The sequence below is a fragment of the Phoenix dactylifera genome, chromosome 9 (genome assembly GCF_009389715.1).
Source record: "Phoenix dactylifera cultivar Barhee BC4 chromosome 9, palm_55x_up_171113_PBpolish2nd_filt_p, whole genome shotgun sequence".
NCBI classification, from domain to species: domain Eukaryota; kingdom Viridiplantae; phylum Streptophyta; class Magnoliopsida; order Arecales; family Arecaceae; genus Phoenix; species Phoenix dactylifera.
This window is the reverse complement of record NC_052400.1, coordinates 10,548,017-10,563,310: the sequence shown is the minus strand read 5'-3', so window position 1 is coordinate 10,563,310 and position 15,294 is coordinate 10,548,017. Positions and strand designations below refer to the sequence as shown.

General features: G+C 37.3%; 1 protein-coding gene across 1 annotated transcript; it reads left to right on the top strand.

Annotated features, from left to right (window-relative positions):
- The first annotated feature begins 326 nt into the window (after window positions 1–326).
- LOC103705690 (isopentenyl-diphosphate Delta-isomerase I) lies at window positions 327–9,430 on the top strand. The gene is made up of 6 exons (XM_039129994.1): window positions 327–629; window positions 5,068–5,123; window positions 6,380–6,471; window positions 8,549–8,651; window positions 8,742–8,879; window positions 8,963–9,430. The coding sequence occupies exons 1-6, from the start codon at window positions 541–543 to the stop codon at window positions 9,214–9,216; spliced, it is 732 nt and encodes a 243-aa protein (XP_038985922.1). The 5' UTR covers window positions 327–540; the 3' UTR covers window positions 9,217–9,430.
- The last annotated feature ends 5,864 nt before the right edge of the window (window positions 9,431–15,294 follow it).

Below are 15,294 nucleotides of genomic sequence, written 5' to 3'. Positions count from 1 at the left end.
CATTTAAATATATTCAGGATTAAAAATTAAATATTAATAGTGTAATAAATGCTAAATGTTGAAAGGGACTATTTATAATTTATACTAAATGAATATTTTTTTCAGAATAAAATATAAAAATAAGTAACTTCTATTTCAACCGTTCCCTCTAGAGAGTTTGATCTATACTTTGTTTTAGCTAAAAAGAAAATTCTCAAAATCTAATTTTTATTCTTGCCTAATATCTATATTTCAATTTTGATTTTATTCACAAACCAAATAGATTTTCTCTTAATATTAGCAGGTGTTAAGTTCCCTTCATAATAATTTACTCCATATGCTGTCCTCGGTGATGGTGACGAATCGCCATGCCCATGTCCACGTTCTCCGCCTCTCTCGTTGGAGCCATGCCTGCTGCTCGAGGGCGAGTGGCAGCAGCGGGGGCCACTCCATTTATATCTCCACCGGTCCCAATGAGAGCCACCCTTTTCACTCTCTCCCCTCTGCCCTTGCTGTTGTGCCCTTTTCCGCATCTGCTCTCTCTCTCGATTCCTCTCTCCCATGGCAAAAGAAGAGGCTACCGCTGCAACCGCTGCCATCAACGATGCAGCCATGGACGCCGTCCAGAGGCGCCTCATGTTCGAAGATGAGTAAGCCCCTCGGTTTCTAACTCTTACTCTCATTTTATTTTCTTGCTTTCCCCTTCTTTTCCTTGATCTGTCTTAACATTAGACTCTCCTATTTGCCAGGTAGTGGCCTTGGCTAAACAAGACTGCTGTAACAATTTTAGAGCTTTGATCTAGTATTATATTCTCAATTCTTTGATAGAGCCTTCAAGTTTGAGTCATGATCCGTATCTTATTCCTTATTTGATAGGAAAAGACTTGGATGTTGTCGATGATTATATGTGGCTATACTATAGTTGCGCTGAATCGGGTTTTTTGTTGATTGGTGGTGATAAACTACTTTAAATGGATTATTCCAATTCCAATTGTCTGCATGTTGTGCGAAAGATTGGATCTTGCATGTAGTTTTGCGAGGATGTCTTTAGAACCTATTTTAGCATCCATAAGTTTGATTACTGAGGTTAATTTCAATGTTCTGGTAATCTGTCACAAGATCACACATTTCTTTTAGTTGTTTCTTTTTTATCATTTTTGCCTCCATCATTGTGGTTTCAGAACTTGTTGGCCCAAGTCTAAATTTTCGTCGAGTTAGTTTAAATTGCCAAAAAGCCAACCATAAGTTTGTATGGATTAAATTGTAAAAAAACTGCCCATATACTATTATTAGGTCTTGGCTATTGGAATTGGATTAGCGGACCACATGAGTCTATAGAATTGGTGGATCAGTCCCACCTTGACATTTGTTTTCAGAATAAACACCACACAATCACATCTCTATTTGTTATATTCATACATTCAAATACCCTCGATTCCTACAAGTTTTGCCAAAGCCACGATAGCCAAGTGGATATTGGGATCAGTGTTGGCAACACTATGGGAAGATGCCTAACATCTTTTGTTAGGCCCTTTGCAATGGGCTTTTGGTCCAACAACTAATATAAAAACAGCACCGTACACATCACAGAACATGACATTTTGTAGTTCTATGCTATATTTGTAACTGTTGTGATGTTTCAGATTAAGAATACAGACAACAATTATACGTAGAAGAGTCTAGACCTATGCTTGTGTACGTGAAATCTGTGTACATGCATTGTGCTCCATGGAGACCTCCCTTTTAAGGTGGCTCCTCATCTAATTCATGCTGGTCTTTTAGTGATTAGATAATGACAGTTGGACCTTTTTATTTGACCAAAAGATGAGTATCATTGGTTCTATATTTTCCCCTTTGTTTGTATGATCAAGTCTAAAATAGTTGTAGTTCGTAGAAACTAGTTATCTGAATTTCTAACTTTCTTGGAAAAAAAAATATCCTGTAACCTTTTCATCATAATTGCTAATCGGAATTGTATGTTGCACTTATCCCTTCCTATTATCATTCTCATTGCTGAGATATGTTTTTACGAGGTATGGATCATAGGTTAGAAATAATTGATACTAGGCTATATAGGGTAGGGATTATATAAGGTAGGATGTTGTCATGTGAGGACCGTCCAGGCGTATATTTAGTCTCACATTGGTTGTGCACTAGGCATATCTTGGATACTTATGCAAAGCCAAGGAAACCAAATAACACCTTCTAGTTAGCCTTTTTGGATGAGGTCCTAGGTCATTAGAAATGGTATCAAAGCAGACCCTGCCTGTGACCCATGTGGACTAGGGGTACTGTAGCACGGGCCCATTTGGGCCTACCATGGATTGATCGTAGTATTTATGATTGGATTTGTGGTACTTATGAATGGATTTGAATAGACTTGGATCCTTAGCTTGATGAGGATGTCAAGGCTTAAACGAGGGGAGCATGAAAGGACATATGCAGGCGTATATTTGGTCTCACATTGGCTATGCATTGGGTGGATCATGGGTACATATACAGGGTCAACCAATCCAAATAATATCTTCTAGCTAGTCTTTTTAGGTGAGGCCCTAGGTTGTTACGATTCTCGCTGCATAGATTTGTTTTAATAAAACTTGGATCATAGACTAGAAATAATTGATTTTAGTATATAGGGTAGGGATGATATACATTAGAAAATTTAAGGTGTTGAAGAAAATCTAGGGAATATATTCCCTTATATACACTTTGATCCACAAATAAAATTCTGACCTATCTGTCATATAGGATAGCAAGGGCATTGTTCTTGATAAATGCCTTGGGGCATCCATTTATAGCTATTTTTCTTTCTTTTATATTTTTTAATTTCTATTTAAGAATCTGAATCTGGGTATCGTTGTAGTGACATTTTCTTTTGTCATAATTCCTGACTATTCCTTTTTCCTCCCTCCTTTTAACAAGCAATTTTTGACTTTGGTTTATTATACAAATGTTCTCTTTTTTCTCCCTAATTTTGTTGTTTTCTTTGCTAAATCAGTCAAGACTTCTGGTGTTCAGGAATTTAGCAGTAAATTGTATCGAGTTGCTTGCCTTTCTTCGAGGCTGCCCTAGACCTGATATATATGTCATTGTTACTGCTAATAATAGTTTGATACATTGGCATCTATTCCTAGTTTCCAACTGTCGTTTCAAGTGTCATGTTTTCATACCATGTTGTAGACAAAACATGGCAGCAGTTTGTATGCCTTCTTATACCCACAAAGTCGGTTTTGGATTAGGTCATGATGACAAAAAATCTTGTTCATCAAAAGATTTGGAAAATAATGAGATGTGATGATGTTTTAAATTTTTCAAAATAATAAAGGAAAGAAAGTGATAGAATGATTGCGTTTTTTTCAAAAAAAGGAAATAGAACCATTCAGACAAAAGGATAGGATGCTGTAAATTTTACAAAATCATGAATATAGCAAAATCTGCGTCGATTATCATGAATTAATTTATCAAGCCACACTTAAGTTATAAATGAGGGTCATGAATTACAAAATGTGCAAGTTACAAGGAAATATATAATAACTTCAAATTATCCCATTAAGGTAAACTCATGACTGTTTACTGCTGGGCTTATGCTATACAATTTGGATCAGCTATCGTTGGAATAGATATATGTGAATGTATGAGATTATAGGAGAATGTGTGAGAAACGTTTACAAGAAAGTGACAAGGTAATTCAAAACTATTTTGTATCAATTCTAGAAAAAAACTGAACTATTTAGACTTTAGTCAATATGTTAACAGATTAAAAAGAGGATTATACCCAAAATTTTGATAAAACTTATGACAAATTACCAATTGTGATCATGGAAATGAAGGGATAGAAGTTGCAGATGAGATATAGGGAATGTTAAAACTTAGAAGTGTGTACCACAATTTGTTCACATGAGAGCTTGTCCTAGAAACACTTTACCCCTGGTCCACGTAGTTGTGAATGATAATGTTGATTGCATTGTTTGTTTAATTGGACAAAAATGAGGACAATGTGATATGTATACCGGTTCTAATACAATCTTAGTTGCTAGTTGCAAATCTGTCGTATATCTTGGTTTGGCCATCTTAGGGATTCACGTTTGTGGCAATTGATAATATAGGAAACATATGTATGAATATGATTATTGAGGATTACTGTTAACTTGCTAAATACATGAATATTTCGGTTACAAAGTGGGCTGCAACCAAGCGGATGCACTCTCTCCTCCAGATGGAGGAGGAGATTGTTCAAAACTCTAGAGGTGTTTTCGAAGAGTTGGATGTGGTTAGCTACTACATTATGTATTTGAAATGATTGGTTGCACCAAGGGTGCCAACTAGCCAAGTTTATAAAGTCTCTTTTGTTAGTATAGGTGACCCAGATTCGGTCCTGCCGTCACTACAATATGGGGCCAGACTCCCACCCGTCTTAGTTCTCAAATGGGAAAAAAGAAAGTGAGACATAAATGGTTGGTGGCACTCCCACTATTGTTGTTAGATGAGGAAAACATGGATAACTTACTAAAGGTACATTATCTTAGTTATTGAGCATAAGAACTTGCTCCACTTACAAACCTGCATACTACTGAAGTATGCCTCGGTCAATCTATAGCACATATGAAAATGTTTGCTATCATTAGATGTCATAAAGTTGGCAGTATTGTGAATTGTTAACATCTGCAACCAGCCATAGTTTCAAATGTTAAAGTTGAATTTCTTGCTTGGATCAAAATACTTGGTTGACTCATGATATGATGATCCCGCTTTTTGAAAATTTCACATCACAAGCTCCATCTTCTTGGACTAGTGTCTTGGGTTCGTCCTCCTTATTATCAAGTTATTCTCTGTTCATGCATTTTCATCATGTTATTGAACTTTTAAATCTTTTTTAAATTTGCATGACTTATAAGTAGACACATCTGTTGTGGATTTTTGTTCAAAGAGCTAGGATTCTAGTACTAATAAGTGGATTTGAAGTTACAAGTTCATTAAGACTTTGTCTATAGGAGGCTAAGTTCTTTATGGCATTATTTTTCCCTTAACCTTTATTACTGACTTCAACCTTCATGGAAGAATTAAAGCGCGGCTTCCAATGATGTACAGGTGTATCTTGGTGGATGAGCATGACAATGTTATTGGGCATGATTCGAAATACAATTGTAAGAAGCAAAGATCCCTAAAAGCCTGTGATGCTTGTATGACATTATATTTCATGCACTAAATTGTATACTCTTTCAGATTTAGTTCTTGATGCTACAAATATGATATCTGTTTAATTAGGCCAAGAGATATATGGAATATCCTTTCTTTCCACTGTTTTTGGATCCTTTAATGCTTTCCATGTTCTTATCCTTCATGATCTTAATGCACTCATTTCCTTTTAAAGTTCATTGAATTTGAGCTATGCTGCTTCTGGCATTGCAATTTTATTTCGAAGATTGTTTTGGTTTTTCATGCTTACATGCAATATTTGTTGTCATGGTCTTGTTAAGTGAGTGAAAAGTGCTCTATCTTTTTAATGTATAAAATTGCAGTTTATAGTAAATAATTTTAGAATAATATAAATATAATCCTTTGTTCCTTTTTAGTAGCCAAATTCTTCCAAATGGGAAGTTTTCTTGCCACCTTTGTCCATTGGTTCTCCTTGATCTCCTTGTTAAACTTGTTTATGAGAAATTCTCATAACTTCGGCTAGTTATAACCCATGTTATACAAGTAATGGTGACAAGACCTCGAGCTTAGCCTGAACTAATCTTCAAAACTTGTTATTAGCAAGAGCATGTTAGTTAATTGTTGGGAATTGGTTTAAATCATACTGATCTGACCGTTCCATGAACTGTGCTTGGTTTACGAATTAGAAAGGTTGGACCAACCTAACCAATCAATGAACTGTGCTTGGTTTAGCAACAGATTAGTAACCCGTTAGGTAATTATTGTTCAATTATATTTGAAGCCAGCACTTAAATATGTGGATGAGATTCTTTACCAAATTATATCTTTTATGCTCTGCTTTTCTGAGGACCGACCTTGCTAAAACAATATAATTATATCTTTTAAGCTGTTAGCTAATTACATTCCTAAAACAAGACATTCATCCTATAAAGGTTGAACATATTCAATATGATGCAGAATACTTTTCTGCATGCATATGTACTATAAAGTTCTGTAGATTCATGAATTTTACAGCATAATGCGATTTGTTGTTCAAACACATTCGATTTGATGAACGGATTGAGAACCAACATTCTGAATTATTTACTTTACAATCTAGCATATGTTTCTCATATGATGTTTATCTTAATTATTATTTTCATTAAAACTATTTTTTTAAATTCCTTGAGGTTTACACATTAAATATTTAAGGACAGATTATTTAGTTGTTGATTGGTCCCTGAACCCTCTTTCTATTGTGTAGGCCATCTGATGGAGAAAATAGAATCCGAGAATCTGCTCCACAGGGCCTTCAGTGTTTTTCTCTTCAACTCAAATTATGAATTGCTACTCCAGGTATGTGATTTATAGGATTAAAGGCAAAAAAAACTACCTTTAAACATGTTGTTATGTATCAATTTGAATAAGATCCGATCATATTGAAATGATTTTTTCATCCTTGTTCAGTTTAGATGATTGTTAGCAGTGTTTCCTATGTTCAATATCAAATAGTGTTTCTGGAACATCAATTTTTCAATTACATCATTCTAGTCTTACTTGAGGAAGACATTTGTTTTGTGATGTAAAACTTACTTAGGATCGGCTAACCCATGTTCAAGTGCCATGCACACAGAACCTTTTCCTCGAGGGCCTCCCCTATCGCTTAGGATCGGCTAACCCACATGCGGGCGTCATCCACATGGAACCTTTCCCGTTATGGGCCTCCCTCATCTCTTAGCATTGGCTAGCCCGTGTGCAAGTGCTGTCCACATGGAACCTTTCCCCTCATGGGCCTCCCCCATCTCTTAGGATCGGCTAGCCCATGTGCAAGTATCCTTCACATGGAACCTTCCCCTTACAGGCCTCCCCTATCTCTTAGGATGTAAAACTTACTTATGAAATATTTTATGTAAGATTCATGGCTACCCTGCTTGAGACCTTAGAGTTACTCTTTTCAAATCTTTCTTGATTTCCAAATGTTCAAATCTAGGCTTGTCCAAGTAGATTCAGGCTTAGAATATTGGAGTTTGCTTGTTTTCGACATACTAGATATGCATGGCCCTAACCCGGCCTGACCGAGCCGTGGATGTGTGAACTATCATTCTTATTGGCAATTTGTTCATTCGTGTTGAATCCATTTGCCCATTAATGGCACACTTCTACATGGACTACCTTTTTCTGGATGTTGCAGTTTAAAGAATTGCATATTTCAGGGATTTATGAGATGATAAAAGAATAAACATCAATATTTTTAGTCAATCTATGTGTGATCTTAATCTAGTATGGCATAACAGAAGATGAAGAGGTGTCAGACGTTGGTGTGAGATGGAAACAATATTCTGAAGTAACTTTAGACCCAGGCAGAATACCCTGGTGAACCATGGGCAAAAAAAACCCACAAGAAAACTTTGACAGAAAACTAAATTTTAAGCAGAACGTTTCTTCGCATGTTGATCCCACAAAATTTTGATGTGTGAAATAAGTCAGAATTTGATTGAGAGCGTCCATGGGTCTTGCAACAAAGCCATTTTGTTTGGAACCAAAAAGGTCACAAGGCTGACAGTTGCATGGACATTTCTGGCTTCGTCATGACTATTGAGATACTCAGTTTTGCTTATATGTTATCTTCAGAATGAAAATTCAGTTTTTTTTTATATATATAATAGCAACCTGAAGGTGTACTTTATATGAATGTCATTGTATGAAATCTTGATTTATGATTTAAGCACAAGTCTTGAGTTTTTTTTGTAAGAAATATTCTTTTCATGATCCTTCCACCTTTATGGATAATTTGTTCTAATAAATGTAAAGTCAAACTCTGTTTTGTCTTTCTGATATTACTCTGGGAATCAGTTTAATGAAACTCATGCTGTTTTTTCTCTTTTGATTTTTATGCTGGCAGCTAGTTTGATGAAACTCATGATGTTATCTTTGATTGTTAGCTCTTGTTGAAGTTCAATGTTTGTGTTGCTGCTTTTAAAATGGATTCTACTTTGCCACTTTTGTGATCAGAACTACCTTTACTTGAGAACTGAAAGTACAATTTATCTTGTATTTTTTTTCCTTACCTTTCATCTCGCTCTGCTATATATGTGTTGCGAAAAGGTCAGTCTTGTTCGCTGGAACTTTCTGTTTGTTAGTTTGAGGAAAGTTGCAGTTTTCTTTGGCAAGCTAGGCATGGAGCATATCTGGTTAGTTTTGGTTAGCTCATTTAAAAGACATCCCTGATAAAGTTGTATCGATATCATTTACAATATGCAACTTACTGCATCTCATTTGTTTGGCTTAATTGTTTTGTTGTTTGGTTGATGTTGACCAGCCATGACTTTCTGTTATATTTTAAACTATTGTGTAAACTGGTTCTTATTTCTTATGTCATCACCTGGCTAATTTTTTTTGTATTCATAGATGCCTCTGTTTTTTTTTTTGACAGCAAAGGTCTGCAACAAAGGTTACTTTTCCTTTAGTGTGGACAAATACCTGCTGCAGTCATCCTCTTTATCGTGATTCAGAGCTTACAGAAGAGAACTTCCTTGGTCTGTCATGTTGGCAGTATAACCGAGCTAGTCTTCTCTGCTTTATGCTTTGGAGTACTTGGTAATAAAATTTCACTGTTTCTGAAACAGGAGTCAGAAACGCTGCACAAAGGAAATTATTGGATGAATTGGGCATACCTCCTGAAGAGTTGCCTGTTGATCAGTTCATTCCTCTTGGACGCATGCTATACAAGGCCCCATCTGATGGAAAGTGGGGGGAACATGAGCGTATGTCCTTGCACATGACTTGTTCCATTAGCTCTATGCTTAAATATCTGTATTTCTAACTGGATCAGATTTTCTCATGCCAGTTGATTATCTGCTCTTCATTGTTCGTGATGTTAACTTGCATCCAAACCCCGATGAAGTTGCTGATGTGAAGTATGTCAATCGGGATCAATTGAAAGAACTGCTCAGGAAAGCAGAAACCGGTGAAGATGGGGCAAAACTGTCCCCTTGGTTCAGGCTGGTTGTGGATAATTTTCTGCTTAAATGGTGGGATCATGTTGAAAAGGGGAGACTTCAGGAGGCAGCTGACATGAAGACCATTCATAAGCTGACATAAAAGCAGTATTGCTGGTGTCTGACGTTGGTTTAATTAGGGAAGCTACTCCTGCATAATGTTTTCGCTTATGACTTTTACTATGCTATATGCTAAAATAAGAATTAACTCAAGGTATTCTGTTATGGATTTGTGATGTTAGAGACCTATACAACATGATTGGCTGTCATGTATGCACTAGCTTTTTGATGTGGCATATGATTTTGTGCTTTCTGTATCCTCTCATGTTCTCGATCTTTTATTCAAGACCCTCCTTTTTTTTTACCCTTCTTTCCTCTGAGATTGATAGTGGGAGTGTCACATTCAGTTTCAAAACCTGGAAACTCTCCCCAGTGCCTGCACTGGGGAGAGGGGTGGCAACAACCAGATAAACTCTGTTTGGCCTGTTATCAAAAGAACTTATCTAGTCTGAAGAAGTTTGCCCGGCACATATCACAATGAAATAGATCCATCCAAACAATAATTTGAATTTTTCAATGGCACTGATATGGTTCTTTTCATTTGATAGTTCCCTCTCACTAGCCATCTAATAACTCCATGACTTGTCTGCTTTTTGGTGCTTCATTTCTGTGTTCATCCTAGTTACTAATCCAATCTGAATAGCACAAAGAAATGTCTGTTTGTGTATAAATAGCTGTCAATGGAGATCAAGGAGTCTACTCAAGCAGTTTTTGGTGGTGTTTGGTACATGTGATGCATGTGATTAAATAGAGAGAAGGGAATGCTCGGGGTGGATTGAACCTTGTTTGAATGCTGCAGGATCTTATTGGTCCAATAAGATTTCCCCACAGGATACCTCTTCATAAATTTATGGTGGAAACTAGGGTGGTCAAAAGCGAGTGTGGGAGCCTGAGAAGCATCTCATTCCTTGTTTTGGTTCCCTGTTCCAAGATGTACCATCTCTAACACTGAAGATTAGTTGACTGTCCTGTAACTCAATCTCTTTTAACCACTGTAGCTTTCATTATATGTTCAACCAATAAGATCTTCCGGCATCCAAACAGATCTGAAAAAGATTATAATTTCCCTTATATATTACTACTGTTACCTGTGAAAGGCAGCATGGGACCCATATAGAATCATGCATTTGGAGTCTTGTATTCAATAACAACCAGGAAGGAGTGCTGTCCAAGGATAAAAGAGGCACAGAAGAACTTTTGGAATGACAAGATAACGTAGAGTTGAACCATACTGGGGGAGACGCATGGTCCGCCTTTATAGTTTGTGGCATAGAAGAGTACTTTTGGAATGAAAAGAAAAGGTGGACTTGAACCCCTTGTGGTGAAGATATATGGTCACATCCTGACAATTAATTTATCACATACATATATATACTTGAATGTTAGCATCTAACTAGAGATAGAGTTGCATACTGTAGGGTTCCCATCACAAGAATAAAAGTAGATACCGAGTAACCCTGAGATTGGCTTCCAAGCAAGTATATTAAGAACCTACTAAGAGTGCTGCACCTACTTAGAAGCTAATTTGCTAACTTAGCCAAATAATCTGGTGTTATATGCACGCACACGCACAATGGAGGGAACATCTCTCCATAACCATTCAAATCTTGGTACGACAAGATTTGAATCTAAATCTTGACATTACCAACTTGGTAAGCTTGCATCTTTTGCTTTCCCACATATGAATTAACAACTTGTTGACCACTTACCATAAATTCATACCTAAGTATTAGTGCAAGCTGCCATTGATTTTTGAAAAATGATATTCCTTATGCTATTGTTATTATTATGCTTCGAGTTCTATATCTTAATATTTTTTGAATATAATTCTGCTTACTGGGCCATGGAGTTTTTAGTCTTCAATATATTGAAACCGGTAGAACTACATGTGAGTAGTTTACTAAGCTTCAAAACAAGAAGACCAATTAATCACCTCATCTATAGCATTAGATGTTACTACGAGATGAAACTCCTAAATTAAGACACGAATGGCTACATCAGCATTGGATACGCATCTGCGATACATAAAATTTTTAAGTTGCGTCATATAAAATTTCAAATATGTTTGGGTCTAATTCATGGAATGCGGGTAAATGAGAATGTTCAATGAAATTTTATTCATTTAAATTCTAAAGCAATTTGTTTTTATTGTTCTCTCAAATGTTTGAAAATATTTATGTACTTCCTAATTATCTGATTTATCTAAAAAATCTGAACCATGCCACCAGCAAACCTTGCACACTACATGAATTGGCCACTAGATATTTATAACTTGAGGCAACCATTTTTTTTAAATAAAAAAGGGTAAATTAAGGAAGATGAATCTAAACAAGAACTAAGCGAACCACCAAATCAAGTAACAAGATGAATAAAAAGAACAATGGTGGATGAGAGGAATGTTAGAATCCGTGCATTATTTTTTTTTTTGTTGGAATCTATTCATTGTAGGCAACTGATCCTCTGCAAATCAAAAAGCAGGACTTTCCTTCAAAGTACACACATGCTGGTTTTTAAATGGCCAAAATGATGACAGGACGGATTCTCAAATCCCATCAATCACAGCCCTCCATAGGAATTTTCTAAAGCCTGGTTTTATTGAGGTTTTCAATCTTGAAGCTAGGAAAAAGGAAAAAAAGGGTGCTAGATGGAAGCAATAACATCTTACATATCTCATAACGTATGCTTCCTTTGCCTGTAAGCATCCAAGATATCACCCCCAGATTGTTTTTTAAATTTGGCAAGCTCCTTCTCATGTTATAAATATAGGTCCCTTTTTCCTTCTTCTTCTTCTTTTTTCTTTTTTTTTTTCCTTTTTTTCCCTTTTTTTTATAGAACGGCAGCTTACACGCAACAATGTGAATGCGGCCAACAAAATCAAAGAGCAATAGCCCACTAAAAGACTCCAGCAAAGATCCTTGGTCTTCCCATATGAACCCCTAAGTGGTGGGCAGCAAAAGATGCAACCTAATCCGCCACGTCATTCGCCTCCCTGTAGACATGCGTGGTTGTGTAGGAACCACACTCTCCCAGTAGTCTGCATATGTCGCGGAGCATCGGCCGTCCCTCCGCAGTACCTCTCCGACCCCTAATCCACTCGATCATCGTGGCCGCGTCACCCTCAAAGAGGAGATGGTCTGCATCTAAGACGCGCCTTGCCAAAGTGATACCCTCCCAGACAGCTTTGAGCTCGGCACAAACGGTAGTCGTGTCGAAGACGCACCTACCTCCGCCGCCACCAGTCTGGCTCTATGGTCTCTGATGACGAAACTTATGCCACCACATCTGCCGTCGTTCACCGACGCTACCATCCAAATTTACCTTGAGATAAACCAAGGGTGGAGATACCCAGGAGACGAGCACAAACCTCGCCGCTGCAAGAGCAGAATGGGGGCCCCATATTTCTCCAACTATCATCACACTTCCAAACCCTTTTTCCTATTGCTGCAAAGCAATCCATTGTTCCACCAAACCAAATAATATTATTCCAGCGCGGAAGAAATTATCATCGAGAGGATGGTGATAATCCATGTCGACAACCAAGTGGATGTTCGCTCACCAAGAAAACTCTAATAGACATGCGATTGCCATCTTCACTAATGTTATCATGAACTACGTTTTTGTGGCTGCAGTACTTTATCATAGATTGCATGGACTGTTGGTGATATTAGCTTTGAAGGAGCTGAAGGCAACAAGGAGACCGGCTACATTGTATGTTTGAAAGAATTCATTGAGAGGACGGTGATTTTAGTTTATAATGTTCAATCTTGGCATTCTCGCCCAAAATTTATTCAAATTCAAAAATAATTCATAACTCATGACCATGCCCTGCCGGAATTTATCCAATTCAGCCCATCCGGATGTGGCCCATACTAATATACAATAAAATTTATTTTAGTTATTTTAATTTGATCTTAACTCTGATTCAAAATAAGCCTTCGATACGGTAGTGGAGATAATGCCCATTTTAATCTATGTAACTGTCTTTGATACTACCTCTAATGGGTGAGGTATGTCATAGAAGGACATTCTAGAAACTTGGTCCTCAACTCATCTGAGAGTGCTTGTTAGGTCTTCCCCATCGGGAATACTTAGAGTTGCGGCGTTAGGTTTGAAAAATTAAGGTGATGCTCGTGGGCAGTCTAGATCTTCTTTTTGTGATTGCAGTTGGGCTGGTTCCGAATGTCACGATGACATCAATAGCTTTATCTTCATATAAATTTTCTTGTCACATATATCTGAAAAAATAATAAAAGAAAAACCATTATCTTAATGGTCTTTGATGTGCTAAATAAGATAAATGTTCATCAATAAATACATGATGTAAAAGTTTGCGTATGAGATATAAAACTAAGAATATCTATGCGATAAAAAAAATAAAAGTTAGTAACACAGACTAGTAAAGAGGAGGGATACCTAATTATTGTAAATACAAAATCCTAATAAGATGTATATAGAGTGAAAAGCAAGGTTCATAAAAAAGGGAAAAGGGGTAAAGCGATTGATGCACTCGTGTATTTTTGGATTTATGGATAAGGTGAAATTGTTGACGCCAAATTTTTGAAACTAATGAAACTCGTGCACTAGATGGAGATAGAGCAAACATTAAAGAAGAGAGAGGCAAAGTTTAGATTCCAGGATAAGGTGGGGTAGATGGGATGTTAAGGTTGCTATAGAGTTAAAATCTTGGATTGTGAAGCTGGATGCCTAGAGATGAGAAGATGGAAAGCCTATAAAACTTGATTGATGAGCATGAAATTACTTATACATGTAATTGATGAGTGAAATTACTTACACTCGTTTGGAAACACCAATGGTTACTTCTTTGAATCTTCTTCATCATTCAATCATAAAGGATAAATATGCATTGTCAGGCCTAATATATATTGTTGACCATTTCTCTATTAGCTTAAGCTTTTGAGGTCAATTGGTTAATTAACATAGCATTAAAGGTTAGGTTTGTTGGAGGTCACAAGTTTAAGTTATTTCCATATTGTACATGAATCATGCAAATGCACCCAACTGTCATCTTATTTGTATGCATGATATTGGCTGCACATAAGGAGGTGTCAAGCCTGATATACACCATTGACCTTTTCCTCGTTAGCTTAAGCTTTTAAGGTCAATTGGTCAATTAAAGTACACACATGCTGGTTTTTAAATGGCCAAAATGATGACAGGACGGATTCTCAAATCCCATCAATCACAGCCCTCCATAGGAATTTTCTAAAGCCTGGTTTTATTAAGGTTTTCAATCTTGAAGCTAGGAAAAAGGAAAAAAAGGGTGCTAGATGGAAGCAATAACATCTTACATATCTCATAACGTATGCTTCCTTTGCCTGTAAGCATCCAAGATATCACCCCCAGATTGTTTTTTAAATTTGGCAAGCTCCTTCTCATGTTATAAATATAGGTCCCTTTTTCCTTCTTCTTCTTCTTCTTCTTCTTTTTTTTCTTTTTTTTTTTCCTTTTTTTCCCTTTTTTTTATAGAACGGCAGCTTACACGCAACAATGTGAATGCGGCCAACAAAATCAAAGAGCAATAGCCCACTAAAAGACTCCAGCAAAGATCCTTGGTCTTCCCATATGAACCCCTAAGTGGTGGGCAGCAAAAGATGCAACCTAATCCGCCACGTCATTCGCCTCCCTGTAGACATGCGTGGTTGTGTAGGAACCACACTCTCCCAGTAGTCTGCATATGTCGCGGAGCATCGGCCGTCCCTCCGCAGTACCTCTCCGACCCCTAATCCACTCGATCATCGTGGCCGCGTCACCCTCAAAGAGGAGATGGTCTGCATCTAAGACGCGCCTTGCCAAAGTGATACCCTCCCAGACAGCTTTGAGCTCGGCACAAACGGTAGTCGTGTCGAAGACGCACCTACCTCCGCCGCCACCAGTCTGGCTCTATGGTCTCTGATGACGAAACTTATGCCACCACATCTGCCGTCGTTCACCGACGCTACCATCCAAATTTACCTTGAGATAAACCAAGGGTGGAGATACCCAGGAGACGAGCACAAACCTCGCCGCTGCAAGAGCAGAATGGGGGCCCCATATTTCTCCAACTATCATCACACTTCCAAACCCTTTTTCCTATTGCTGCAAAGCAATCCATTGTTCCACC

Bases quoted from the DNA above. Each gene is read 5' to 3' on its own strand.
- LOC103705690 (XM_039129994.1), top strand. From the start codon at position 541: ATGGCAAAAGAAGAGGCTACCGCTGCAACCGCTGCCATCAACGATGCA. The intron at 8,652-8,741 runs GTCTGTCATGTT...TTTCTGAAACAG, and splicing joins TACAGAAGAGAACTTCCTTG to GAGTCAGAAACGCTGCACAA. The intron at 8,880-8,962 runs GTATGTCCTTGC...TTCTCATGCCAG, and splicing joins AAAGTGGGGGGAACATGAGC to TTGATTATCTGCTCTTCATT.